This window comes from Ictalurus punctatus, chromosome 11 (assembly GCF_001660625.3).
Source record: "Ictalurus punctatus breed USDA103 chromosome 11, Coco_2.0, whole genome shotgun sequence".
Classification (NCBI taxonomy): Eukaryota; Metazoa; Chordata; class Actinopteri; order Siluriformes; family Ictaluridae; genus Ictalurus; species Ictalurus punctatus.
This window is the reverse complement of record NC_030426.2, coordinates 24,341,001-24,353,182: the sequence shown is the minus strand read 5'-3', so window position 1 is coordinate 24,353,182 and position 12,182 is coordinate 24,341,001. Positions and strand designations below refer to the sequence as shown.

The 12,182-nt window shown below is 48.8% G+C and overlaps 2 protein-coding genes and 1 long non-coding RNA gene across 5 annotated transcripts in view; 1 reads left to right on the top strand and 2 right to left on the bottom strand.

The window, feature by feature from the left end:
• The window catches only part of sema5bb (sema domain, seven thrombospondin repeats (type 1 and type 1-like), transmembrane domain (TM) and short cytoplasmic domain, (semaphorin) 5Bb), a 72,310-nt gene that overhangs the window by 18,592 nt on the left and 41,536 nt on the right, over positions 1–12,182 (top strand). The window lies entirely within an intron of this gene.
• On the bottom strand, positions 2,956–7,603 carry LOC124628632 (uncharacterized). The gene is made up of 2 exons (XM_053683559.1): positions 3,256–7,603; positions 2,956–3,164 (listed from the first exon to the last, which is right to left on the bottom strand). The coding sequence occupies exons 1-2, from the start codon at positions 7,581–7,583 to the stop codon at positions 2,984–2,986; spliced, it is 4,509 nt and encodes a 1,502-aa protein (XP_053539534.1). The 5' UTR covers positions 7,584–7,603; the 3' UTR covers positions 2,956–2,983.
• Positions 7,764–8,565, bottom strand: LOC128634014 (uncharacterized). The gene is made up of 2 exons (XR_008397192.1): positions 8,062–8,565; positions 7,764–7,970 (listed from the first exon to the last, which is right to left on the bottom strand). It is a non-coding gene; the product is annotated as an uncharacterized LOC128634014 (long non-coding RNA).

Below are 12,182 nucleotides of genomic sequence, written 5' to 3'. Positions count from 1 at the left end.
AATTTTTTCTAACTCTGTACATGTGCGCAGAAAACAATGGAGAAAGTAAGAAAAAATAAAAGCTTGTTTCTATCTTGGGATAAATATAGAGTCCACTCTGTTGTTGTTTAGTATGCAATCAAAAACTCCCAAAATAAACAAATTACTACTAAAGTAATGCGACTCGGTATGTCACTTTCAATAGCTCTATCCATCAAGAAAAAAGAAATACATAACATAATGGATGTAAAATTTATATATATAAAAAAAAGTCATATATACCAGCACTACACCACTATGCGTCTGCTTATAGGTGAAATGTTTTAAAAACAAGTGATATAGGAATGTGATTATTGACTAATACACATAGACCCAGAAAGCCACATTAGAGATGATATATTTGAGCCTTTTCAGTGACTCAGTATTCATTCGAGTTCATTCAGATTTGTTCGCTGATTTATTCAGTTGTATGATGTGCACCCTGCTCACGCTGCTGTCTAAAGTTTTAGTAGAGTTTGCGTGAAATATCTAATAATAGTTTGTTTTATTTTGTTCATATTTTGAAGAATTATTTTCACATCCAGCCAAACACAGATTATTATTATCTCATGTATTAAAATGATACAAGAATCTCCAGCTCTGACTGAATGAACTGAACTCACTGACCCAACTGATTCGCTGAATGAATAATGAATCATGACTGAAATACTGAATCATGTCTGAAAGATTCACTGACTCGACTGATTCATTGAATGTGAGAGGAGCGACTCTCAGCCATGACCGAAAGATTCACTGACTCGACTGATTCACTGAATATGAGAGGAGCGACTCTCAGCCATGACCGAAAGATTCACTGACTCGACTGATTCATTGAATATGAGAGGAGCGACTCACAGCCATGATCGAAAGATTTACTGACTCTTCTAAACATCTAAACAGTCTGTAAGCACTGTCTCTGTCTATTTATTTTCAGATTGTCATGTACATGTAAACACATTTACTCTTTCACTGATGATGTTCTGTTGGTAAATAGCTAACACTTTACTTTCAACTTCCTGTTAATAGATTACAAATCTCGCTCTCGCTTTCTCTCTCTCTCTCTCTCTCTCTCTCTCTCTCTCTGTGTGTCTCTGTCTCGGTGGTGAAGTGGTACATAGTTCTCAGGACCGTTAAATAACTTGCTTTTAATCTCACGGTTCTCTGCTCGTGCTCACTCATCAGAACTAACAAAGAGTTTCACATTAGTGCAAATTTGAAACACAGTCTGATACTCACACTAAATGTGTATTAATGTGGTCTAATAACGCATTAATAATCCCTATGATAACTCAACTGAGTTAAAAAAAAAACCCAACCCCTAAATAGTACAAACTTACTCCGGCCAACGTGAACGACATTTCTATCTTATCAGTGTTAGTCACGGTGGATAATCTGAATTGTAATCGACTAAATCGAATAAAAAAAATAATAATAATAGTAAAACAAAATATAATAATTGACATGTAAAACTTTGAACCCAATTATGTTAGTTACTTGTTCCAAATATATGTTCACTATGCATATTATTTACATATTTTAAAATATCTCAAATTAAAAAAATGTTAGGATGCTGGAATTTGTGGAGCGTCTGTTTAATATTCCCAATCATAATGATACAAACTTTTATTTTGGGACATGTGAGGACATTTTCATGAGACAGAGATCATTGAAGGACTAAAGCAAGGTGAATAAAAGCGTGACTAACACACCAAGCTAATGTTAGCTACTTAAGGTTCTTGTTGTTTTGGTAACCGTGCTAAACACCGCTCTTCACATGTACCTGCATTCAGATCGGATTAGATCTAACATGCAAATATCATGTGGTGGGGGCTGTGGTGGCTTGACGGTTAAGGCTCTGGGTTACTTAAGGTCGGGGTTTCAAGCACTGCCAAGCTGCCACTCATGGGCCCTTGAGCAAGGCCCTTAACCCTCTCTGCTGTAATGTATATGTGATTAATAAAGGCTCATTTTCATTATCATTATCATAAATAAACAGACGTTTATTATTACATTGCTGCATTTAGGATGAAGAATGAATGAAAATTGGACTGATGAAAGTCTTTGCATGTAAACACAACCACACTCTGGGAAAAGCAATTTTCAGCTTTTTGTCAAAAAGCTTTTGCTTGTTATCCTCTTGGAATCCTAGCTATCATGTTTCGTGCATTTTGATTAGTCCTTACCAATTATATGTAATACAGAATTGGCAAAATACGTACAAAGCTGTTAATCCTTCACTCCAATAAGACATTTCTCAGCAGAACTGCAATACTACAGTCCCCTTCAAAACTATTGGAACAGCAAGGCCAGTTCATTTGTTTGTGCTGTACACCAAAGACATTTGGGTTTGAGACCAAAAGACAGGGATGAGATGAGAGTTTAGGATTTCAGCTTTTATTTCCTGGTATTTACATCTAGATGTGTTGAACAACATAAAACATTGAACCTTTTGTATCAGACCACCCAATTTTTAGGCGAGCAAAAGTATAGGAACAGAAAAGTCTTAAAGTAAATTCAAGTAAATAACATTTAATATTTGGTTGCATATCCCTTGCTTGCAATAACTGCATCAATCCTGAGACTCACTGACATCACCAAACTGTTGGTTTCTTCTTTTCATGATGCTTCTCCAGGCTTTTACCGCAGGCTCTTTCAGTTGTTGTTTGTTTCCGGGGGTTTCTTCTTCAGGAGGTGAAATGCTGCTCAGTTGGGTTAAGATCTGGTGATTGACATGTCCAGTCTAAAACCTTCCACTTTTCCCACCTGATAAAGTGCTCTGTTGAGTTGGGAGTGTGTTTTGGTTGATTGCCTTGCTGCATTATAAAGTTCCTCCTGATTAATTTGGATGCATTTCTCTGTAAATTGGCAGACAAAATGTTCCTGTTGTGAGGAATTAGCCCGGGGAAGGGCGGCGTACAGACCCACAGGAGACCAAAGGGTGGTTGCAGACGGTGCTTTATTGTGGCTAGGGTGAGGTGAACGTGTGATAAATGGAAGAGTGCGGGGGTTTGTGAAGGCGTGACGGCCGGCGGAGTCGACTCGTGGCGGAGGCGGGATTCCCGAGGCGGGGCGGGGGTTTTCCCGGGCCGGCGTCCTCCGTGTGTGCGACTCTCACTATCCGGCGGTCTCGTCCGCGCTTACGACTCCTGGAGAGAGGGAGAGAGAGAGAGAAGAATTTAGCGTGAGGCGTGAGGTTACCGTCGTGATCGGAGGTTGCGAATCGCTGCAAACACGCACGGAGTCCGTTTTGACGCCACGATATTCTCTTCTCCTTCCCGGCCGGAAGCGCGCTCTTTTATCCTCCTCCGTCGTCGCCTGAGTGGTGGGACTTCCCCGTTGGATCCGCCAATCGCGGGCCGGAGTCGCGTCAGCCCCGCCCTGCCGCGGCGGTCCCTCCAGCTGGCGGAATGTTCGGCAGGAAGCTGCCCACGTCGTGCCGGTGCGGCAGTCGGAGAAGGAGCGTTTTCCCTCTGGTGTGCGCCGGATCTCTGCCCGTCGCGACAGTACCCCCCCCTCAGCTCCGAGCCTACTGCCGCTCGGTGGTGGGCCCAGAGGGCGTCTCGTCGTGAGAGCCCATCCGCGTTACCATGCTGGGCCCCTGCCCGGTGCTTAACCTGAAAAGAGAAGTCTTGTAAGGCGAGGAACCAGCGGGTTACCCGGGCGTTGGTGTCCTTCGCCTTGGCCATCCACTGCAGGGGGGCGTGGTCGGTTATGAGGATGAAGTGCCTGCCCGCCAGATAGTATCGCAGCTCCTCGATGGCCCATTTTATTGCTAGTGCCTCCCGCTCGACCGCCGCATACTTCCTCTCGGCCGGGGACAGCTTCCGGCTGATGTAGAGGACTGGGTGTTCTTCCCCGTCGAAGGTCTGGGAGAGGACGGCCCCCAGCCCGGTCTCGGACGCATCAGTATGTACAGTGAACGGGAGGTCAAAGTCCGGGTTGCGGAGTATCGGCGCGCTGGTGAGGGCTTCTTTTAGGGCCTGGAAGGCCCTTTCTGCATCGGCTGTCCACCTCACCTGGTCTGGCTGGCCCTTCTTTGTAAGGTCTGAGAGGGGAGAGGCTACAGCAGAAAAGTTAGGCACGAACCTGCGATAGTAGCCCGCCAATCCCAAGAAGGCACGTACCTGTTTTTTCGACGTTGGACGTGGGTAGTCCTTCACAGCCTCGATCTTTTTTTGTTGGGGCTTCAGCATCCCCCGTCCGATGCGGTATCCCAGGTACTGGGCTTCCGTCAGCCCTAGGTGGCATTTCTTTGGGTTCGCCGTCAGGCCGGCCTCCCGGAGGGCTTTCAGGATCTCCCTGAGGTGGAACAGGTGGTCGGCCCAGGTGGAGGAGTGTATGACCACGTCGTCCAGGTAGGCCGCGGCAAACTGTCGGTGGGGTCGCAGGAGGATGTCCATTAGCCGCTGGAACGTGGCGGGCGCCCCGTGCAGCCCAAAGGGGAGAACCCGGTACTGCCAGTGGCCGGTGGCCGTGCTAAAGGCTGTCTTGGGCCTTGCCTCCGGTGCGAGCGCCACTTGCCAATAGCCTTTGGTGAGGTCCAGGGTCGATATGAATCGGGCTCTCCCCAGCCTCTCAATCAGGTCGTCCACTCTGGGGAGGGGGTAGCTGTCAAACTCCGACACCTGGTTCAGCCTCCGGAAGTCATTGCATAGCCTCATGCTCCCATCCGGCTTCGGCACGACGACGATGGGGCTGGACCAGGGGCTGCTGGACTCCTCGATGATGTGGTCCCGCAGCATGCGACTGATTTCCTCCTCGATGGCCTGGCGCCGGGCCTCGGGGACACGGTATGGCCTTTGTCTCACCACTACACCGGGAGGAGTCTTGATTTCATGCTGGACCAGCTGAGTCATTCCCGGGGCAGCCGAAAACACATCTGCAAACTGGTCGGTCAGCTCGGTAAGCTCCTGTCTTTGGGTGGGGGTGAGGTCCTCCCCGAAGCCGACCAAGGTACCCTTGCCCCGGTCCGAGTCCTGAACTGCGAACGCCGACACCACCGGGGTTGGTTCCACCCACTTTTTCAGCAGGTTTATGTGGTATAGCTTCCCGTCCTTCGGCTTACCGGGTTGCTGTAGGCGGTAGTTGACTGGGCCCCGGCGCTCGAGGACAGTGTATGGACCTTGCCACCGGGCGAGGAACTTGCAGGCGCTGCTGGGCACTAACAGGAGGACCCGGTCCCCCGGCTGGAATTCCCGGGGCTGTGCGGGGCGGTTGTATACCTTCTTCTGCTCCTCCTGCGCCGCCAGCATGTGCTCCCGGACGATGGGGCCCACCCTGTCAATCCTGGCTTGCATGTCCTGCACGTACTCGACGACGGAGCGGAACGGGGATGGTTGCTCCTCCCAGGCTTCGCGGGCTACATCCAACAATCCCCGCGGCCGCCGCCCGAACAGGAGCTCGAAGGGCGTGAAGCCCGTGGACGCCTGGGGGCACTCCCGAACGGCGAAGAGTACGTAGGGGAGGAGGAGGTCCCAGTTCCTCCCCTCCTCGTCCACCACCCGGCGCAGCATCCGCTTGAGGGTCTGATTGAACCTTTCAACAAGTCCATCGGTTTGGGGGTGGTAGACGGACGTCCGGAGGTGCTTCACCTGTAACATACGACACAAATCCGCCATTAGCTTCGAGACAAACGGCGTACCTTGGTCGGTCAACACGTCCTTGGGGATCCCCACTCGACTGAAGAGGAGTACCAGCTCCCTGGCGATGTTTTGCGAGGTGGCCTTGCGGAGCGGCACCGCCTCAGGGTACCGAGTGGCGTAGTCGACCAGGACCAGGATGTATTCATGGCCCCGGGCCGACTTGGGTAGGGGCCCCACGAGATCCATGCCCACTCGCTCAAACGGGACACCGATGATGGGCAGGGGTATCAGGGGCGCCGGCGGGGGCCTCCGCGGGGCCGTGCGTTGGCACTGCGGGCACTGTTGACAAAAGGTCCGGACCTCCGCGTCCATCCCGGGCCACACGAAGCGGTCCCGCAGTTTCTCCAGGGTATTTCGGGCCCCCAGGTGGCCGCCGAGGGGATGGGTGTGGGCTAGGTGTAATAAGATGGCTGTCTTGGCTCGGGGCACCACCAGTAGGTCCACCTGCTCCCCGCGGCGGCAGGCCCGTTGGTACAGGAGCCCCCCTCGGACGAGGAAGTACGATGTGGGGAGCCTCAGGTCTGGGCTCTGGTCGACCCCCTCTATCACCCGTACCTGGGCCCAGCAGTGCTTCAGTCGGTCGTCCTCCTTCTGTTCCCGACCGAACTTTCCCTCCCGGTTTACCTGGGGAAAGACAGATGACAGAGGGTTAGTAGTTTGGGGGGTCTTACCTTCTGAGGTGGCCTCTCCGTCGTCCTGGGCCAGGTAGGCCGGCCGGGTTGGGATCCCCTTCCCCCGCCGCCGCGGTCTCCAGGACTCGGCTCTCGGTACCACCCGGAATCCTGGCCAGTCTCGTCCCAGGAGGAGGGGCACGGGGAGTTCGGGGATGATTCCGACCTGGAGGGGCCAGGTGCTGGCTTCGCTCCGGATCTGGACCTCAGCTGAGGGGACCTCCCGGGTGTCCCCATGGACGCATGTCACGGTAAGCGTCCCGCTTGGTCGGCGCCCCTCAGGCAGGATGGAGGGTTGGGCAAGGGTCACCGTGCTCCCGGTGTCCAGTAGGGCGGTTACCGGTCTCCCTTCGACCCACACCGTCACGGAGGGCGCCTCCGGCAGTTGCTGCTGATGGAGGGCGCAGCCTGCCAGCCATGGTTTTGTAAGCAGCCGGGCGGCTTCCCTCTCCGGCTCTGTAGGCATGGGCTCGTCTCGGGGGTGTTCACAAGTGGGCGCCCTCTGTGGGTTCCTCCAGATGCGGGGCCGGGTCTGGCAGTCAGACCGGGGGCCCTGGGCACCGAGGGGCCGATCGAGGTGCTGCTGCTCCCCGGAGTCGAGCTCCAGGGTGGCCAAGGTTCGCTCCAGGGCAGTCAGGAGTTCCTGGGGCGTAGTTGGGGCGTGGGCCCCCACGGCCTGTCTCTCTGCCCGGGGTAGCGCTCTCAGGAAACGGTCGACCGCCACCTTCTCCGCCACCTCCGAGGCGGTATGCCGATCCGGTCGGAGCCATCGTTTGGTGATCCGGAGGAGGGTGTTCATCTGGCAACGTGGTCGAGCACCTGTTCGATAAACCCAACGATGGAATTCAGTAGCGGCCCGGCCAGGGGTTCGGCCACACCACGCCAGGACTCCCTCCTTCATCGCCAGGTAGTCCGTAGCCTCCTCCGGGTCGAGGGCATAGTAGGCTGTTCGGGCCTCTCCCGTGAGCAGGGGACCAAGGGCGCGGGGCCAGTCGTCACGGTCCCACCCCTCCCGGCAGGCGATACTCTCGAAGGTCTCGAAGTACGCCTCAAGGTCCTCTTCGGGGCCAAGGGGGGGTAGTAGGCGGCGGATCTCGCTGGTTGCGTCGGGGAGAGGCGTGGAGGCGGCGGGGGTCTCAGTCCTCATGGCGATCAGTGTCTGTGTGGCGACCTGAAGGCTTTCGGCGAGCTGCTGCGTCACGGCGTGCTGCTGGAGGCTGGTCTCCAGCAAGTGTTGCAGGGTGGGGTCCATTTTTTTTTTTATTTTTTTATTTTTTTTTTTGTGTTTTTCTTTTGATGGTTTTTTTTTTTTTCTTTTTTTTTTTTTTTTTTCTTTGCAGTAGGCGGGTCTGTACTATGCCCGCATTCTCCACCAGTTGTGAGGAATTAGCCCGGGGAAGGGCGGCGTACAGACCCACAGGAGACCAAAGGGTGGTTGCAGACGGTGCTTTATTGTGGCTAGGGTGAGGTGAACGTGTGATAAATGGAAGAGTGCGGGGGTTTGTGAAGGCGTGACGGCCGGCGGAGTCGACTCGTGGCGGAGGCGGGATTCCCGAGGCGGGGCGGGGGTTTTCCCGGGCCGGCGTCCTCCGTGTGTGCGACTCTCACTATCCGGCGGTCTCGTCCGCGCTTACGACTCCTGGAGAGAGGGAGAGAGAGAGAGAAGAATTTAGCGTGAGGCGTGAGGTTACCGTCGTGATCGGAGGTTGCGAATCGCTGAAAACACGCACGGAGTCCGTTTTGACGCCACGATATTCTCTTCTCCTTCCCGGCCGGAAGCGCGCTCTTTTATCCTCCTCCGTCGTCGCCTGAGTGGTGGGACTTCCCCGTTGGATCCGCCAATCGCGGGCCGGAGTCGCGTCAGCCCCGCCCTGCCGCGGCGGTCCCTCCAGCTGGCGGAATGTTCGGCAGGAAGCTGCCCACGTCGTGCCGGTGCGGCAGTCGGAGAAGGAGCGTTTTCCCTCTGGTGTGCGCCGGATCTCTGCCCGTCGCGACACTGTAAACTTCTGAATTCATTCTGCTGTTATCATCATGAGTTCCATCATCAATGAAGATTAGTGAGCCTGCTCCAGAAACAGCTATCCAAGCCCAAGCCATGACACTACCTCCACCATGTTTCACAGATGAGCTTGTATGTTTTGGATCATGAGCAGATCCTTTGGCCTTTCCATCACTTTGATAGAGGTTAATCTTGGTTCCAAAACTTTTGTGGGTCAGCTCTGTTTTTCTTTGCAAATTCCAATCTGGCTTTCCGATTCTTGCTGTTCATGAGTGGTTTGTATCTTGTTGTATGGCCTCTATATTTCTGCTCTCAAAGTTTTCTTCGAATGGTGTATTGTGATACCTTCACCCCTGCCCTGTAGAGGTTGTTGGTGATGTTACTGACTGTTGATTTGGGGTTTTTCTTTATAGGTCTCACAATGTTTCTGTCATCAACTGCTGCTGTTTTCCTTCGCCGACTCATTTGCTCTGTTGCTCAGTACGCAGGTGGTTTCTCTCTTTTTCCAGGACATTGAAAATTGTTGTATTGGCTATGCCCAATGTTTGTGCAATGCCTCTGATAGATTTTCCCTCTTTTCTCAGCTTCAAAATGGCTTGCTTTTCTTCCATAGACAGCTCTCTGAACTTCCTGTTGGTTTATCCTTTTTAACAACAAATGCAGTTTTCACAGGTGAAACTGAAGGCTAAAACCAAGAGTAGATGTTCAGAACTATTTATTGTTTAAACAATCAATCTAACAGGACACACCTGGGTAACAAGAAACACCTGTCAGTCACATGTTCCAGTATTTTTGCTTGCTTACAAATTTGGTGGTCTGATACAAAATGTTCTACGTCGTTTAACACGTCTGAAATTCTGAACTCTCTTCTCATATTCATCTTTTGATCTCAAACCCAAATGGCTTCTGAAGTGAAAATGAATTGGCCTTGCCGTTCCAATAGTTTCAGAGGGGACTGTATATTACTGTTTGTTGACACAAGAGATAATGTGTTTCCTTCCCATGGGTTTAAATCATTTAAAACTGCTCAAATTCTATATTTAATTTTTAAAAGATGATGATGATGATGATGATGATGATTATTATTATTATTAATTTTTTTTTTTTAGCATTTATAGGATCTGATTTTGACAACACTAATCATTCATGGTTAATGGTTGGATTAAAATCAGACAGCTTTAATAAAATATCTGCTCACAGATCAAATATCTGCTCACGGGATTCATAAATCATAAATGTGAGGGAAAATGTAAAAATAAATCAATAAATAAAATCCAACCAATCAGAAGCAAGGAGACGTATCTACTCAGGTGTAACTACATCAGTCATATTGACGGGTAGCTGTATTTGTATAAAGACTTTCTTTAGCTAACTTTCACCAAAATCTCCTACCTCAACACCTAGAATGTACAGGATGAGAACACTGTATTGTGTTTGTATAACATACTAGCAGTTTCTACTCTGGCTGTAATATCAAAAATCCACCTGTTTCTGTGGTAATTTAATTAGTTAGACACACACACACACACACACACACACACACACACACACACACACACACACACACACACACACACACACACAGGCCGTACACTAGTAATTAAATGAAGTTACCACATTGCTAGCTAGTTGTCTTAGCTAACTAACCTGAGCAAAAATATATATTTGTTACTCGTTTCCTGCCTTGTCTTCCAGAATCTAATTTTAATATTGTCTAAAGACATCCATCAGACATTTACTCCATTCTTTCACAGTTTCAGCGATGATCAGTAAAATGTTTTGTTTAGCATTACACAGAAATTCATTAGCTTCATTAGCTGCTAGTTAGCTAATTAGCTAGCCGTGTATGCTTTGCAGATTTAGTTATTTCAGTAACAATGTTTAGTTAAGCACGTCAGTCATAATGAATAAAAAAGACAATCAGATATTAAGGAAGTGGTGAAGGAACTTTTTTATTTTTATTTTTTATTTCAGTGTTGTTTTTTTTGTAGGAAAACAATCCCTGCACTTTGCTTTAAGACAGAAAACATACTCCCATAGATTGCGGCTGTGGAGTGGAGGTTTGAGTATAGACAGGACTGTAATCTACAGAGTGTGTGAGGTTGAAGAACAGATGTGTGTGGAATACAGGAGGAGAAGAGGACAGAGAGGACGGAGTGGAGACAGAGGGAGGAGAGCAGTGAGAAATGAAGAAGCGCTGTTTAGCGCCGCTGTTTAACATTCTGACTCGAGCCACGGTGTTTAACTTTGGCAGACAATCACGCGGTCAAATCAACAGCTTCATTCACACGCTAACGAGATCAGGACAGCTAATACAGAACAGGCATTCACACACACACACACACACACACACACACACACACACACATCCAGAGAGAGAGAGAGAGAGACATGATAAAGGGAGAGAGACATTGAGCATTAATTTTTTTTTGTTCTTTTGCCTTTTCTATCTTTACAATCATAACAATGCTCAATTGTTCTTCATCACACTTCTTGTTCTTGTTCTTCTCATTTTTATTATGTAACCCCAACTTTCTATACAAATGTGCCAGGGTTTGTCGTGGCATCGAGGCACACTGAAAGTAAATTAAGAGAAAGATGCAACAAAAGGCAAAATGATTTAAATGCACAGCGAGATAATAAAAGGAGGAAAGAAGCTGAAGCACAGACTGAGAGAAGGAGAGGCGGAGCAAACTGAACAGAAAAAAGTCCAGAAAGTTCCAAATGGAAAAAAGTGACAGACGAGAAATGAAACACTTTCAGCTGTTACAAATAAAAACAAAACATTCAATTGAATGTTGTGTGTGTGTGTGTGTGTGTGTGTGTGTATGCATGCGTGTGTGTATGCATGCGTGTGTGTGTGTGTGTGTGTGTGTGTGTGTGTGTGCGCATGCATGCGTGTGTGTGTGTGTGTATGCATGCGTGTGTGTATGAACTATGTCTATGTCAAACTGTTTGTTTGGATGTTATGTCTTTCTAGTGGAGAAAAATTTTACTAAGACATCTGATGATCTCAGACTGACATTTCTTACCTCACTGATGCATTTAAAACCATTTATGATTATAGACATTAAGTTGAGATCTATCTATCTGTCTATCTATCTATCTATCTATCTATCTATCTATCTATGTGTTTATATATCTCTTTGTATATGTTTATACAGTATACTCTCTGTCTGCACATCCCATTGTCTGTATAAATAATCATTTTTAACACCTTCATGTTGCCTTGTTCACGTATCCCTGTGTGTACAGTGTGTACAGTGTGTATATAGTGAGTATATAGTGTGCATACAGTGTGCAATAATGTGTGTTCAACTGTGTTCCACTTTGTGTACAGTGTGAGTACAGTGTGTACATTGTTTTCAATGTTTGTGTACATTGTTTTAGTGTGTGTTTCGGTGTGTGTAAAGTGTATATAGTGTGAGTACAGTGTATTCCAGTGTGTACAGTGTGAGTACCGTGTGAGTACAGTGTATTCCAGTGTGTACAGTGTGAGTACAGTCTGTACAGTGTGTTCCAGTGTGTACAGTGTGAGTACAGTCTTTACAGTGTGAGTACAGCGTATTCCAGTGTGTACAGTGTGAGTACAGTCTGTACAGTGTGTTCCAGTGTGTACAGTGTGAGTACAGTCTTTACAGTGTGAGTACAGTGTATTCCAGTGTGTACAGTGTGAGTACAGTCTGTACAGTGTGTTCCAGTGTGTACAGTGTGAGTACAGTCTTTACAGTGTGAGTACAGCGTATTCCAGTGTGTACAGTGTGAGTACAGTGTGTACAGTGTTTGTACAGTATGTACAGTGTGAGTGAAGCATGTTCCAGTGTGTAGAGTGTGTACAGTGTGAGTACAGTC

Excerpts from the sequence above, each read along its gene's own strand:
- LOC124628632 (XM_053683559.1), bottom strand. The coding sequence starts at position 7,583 with ATGGACCCCACCCTGCAACACTTGCTGGAGACCAGCCTCCAGCAGCAC. Across the intron at positions 3,165-3,255 it reads GTGGCGTCAAAACGGACTCC|GAGTCGTAAGCGCGGACGAG; the intron begins GTGCGTGTTTGC and ends CCCTCTCTCCAG.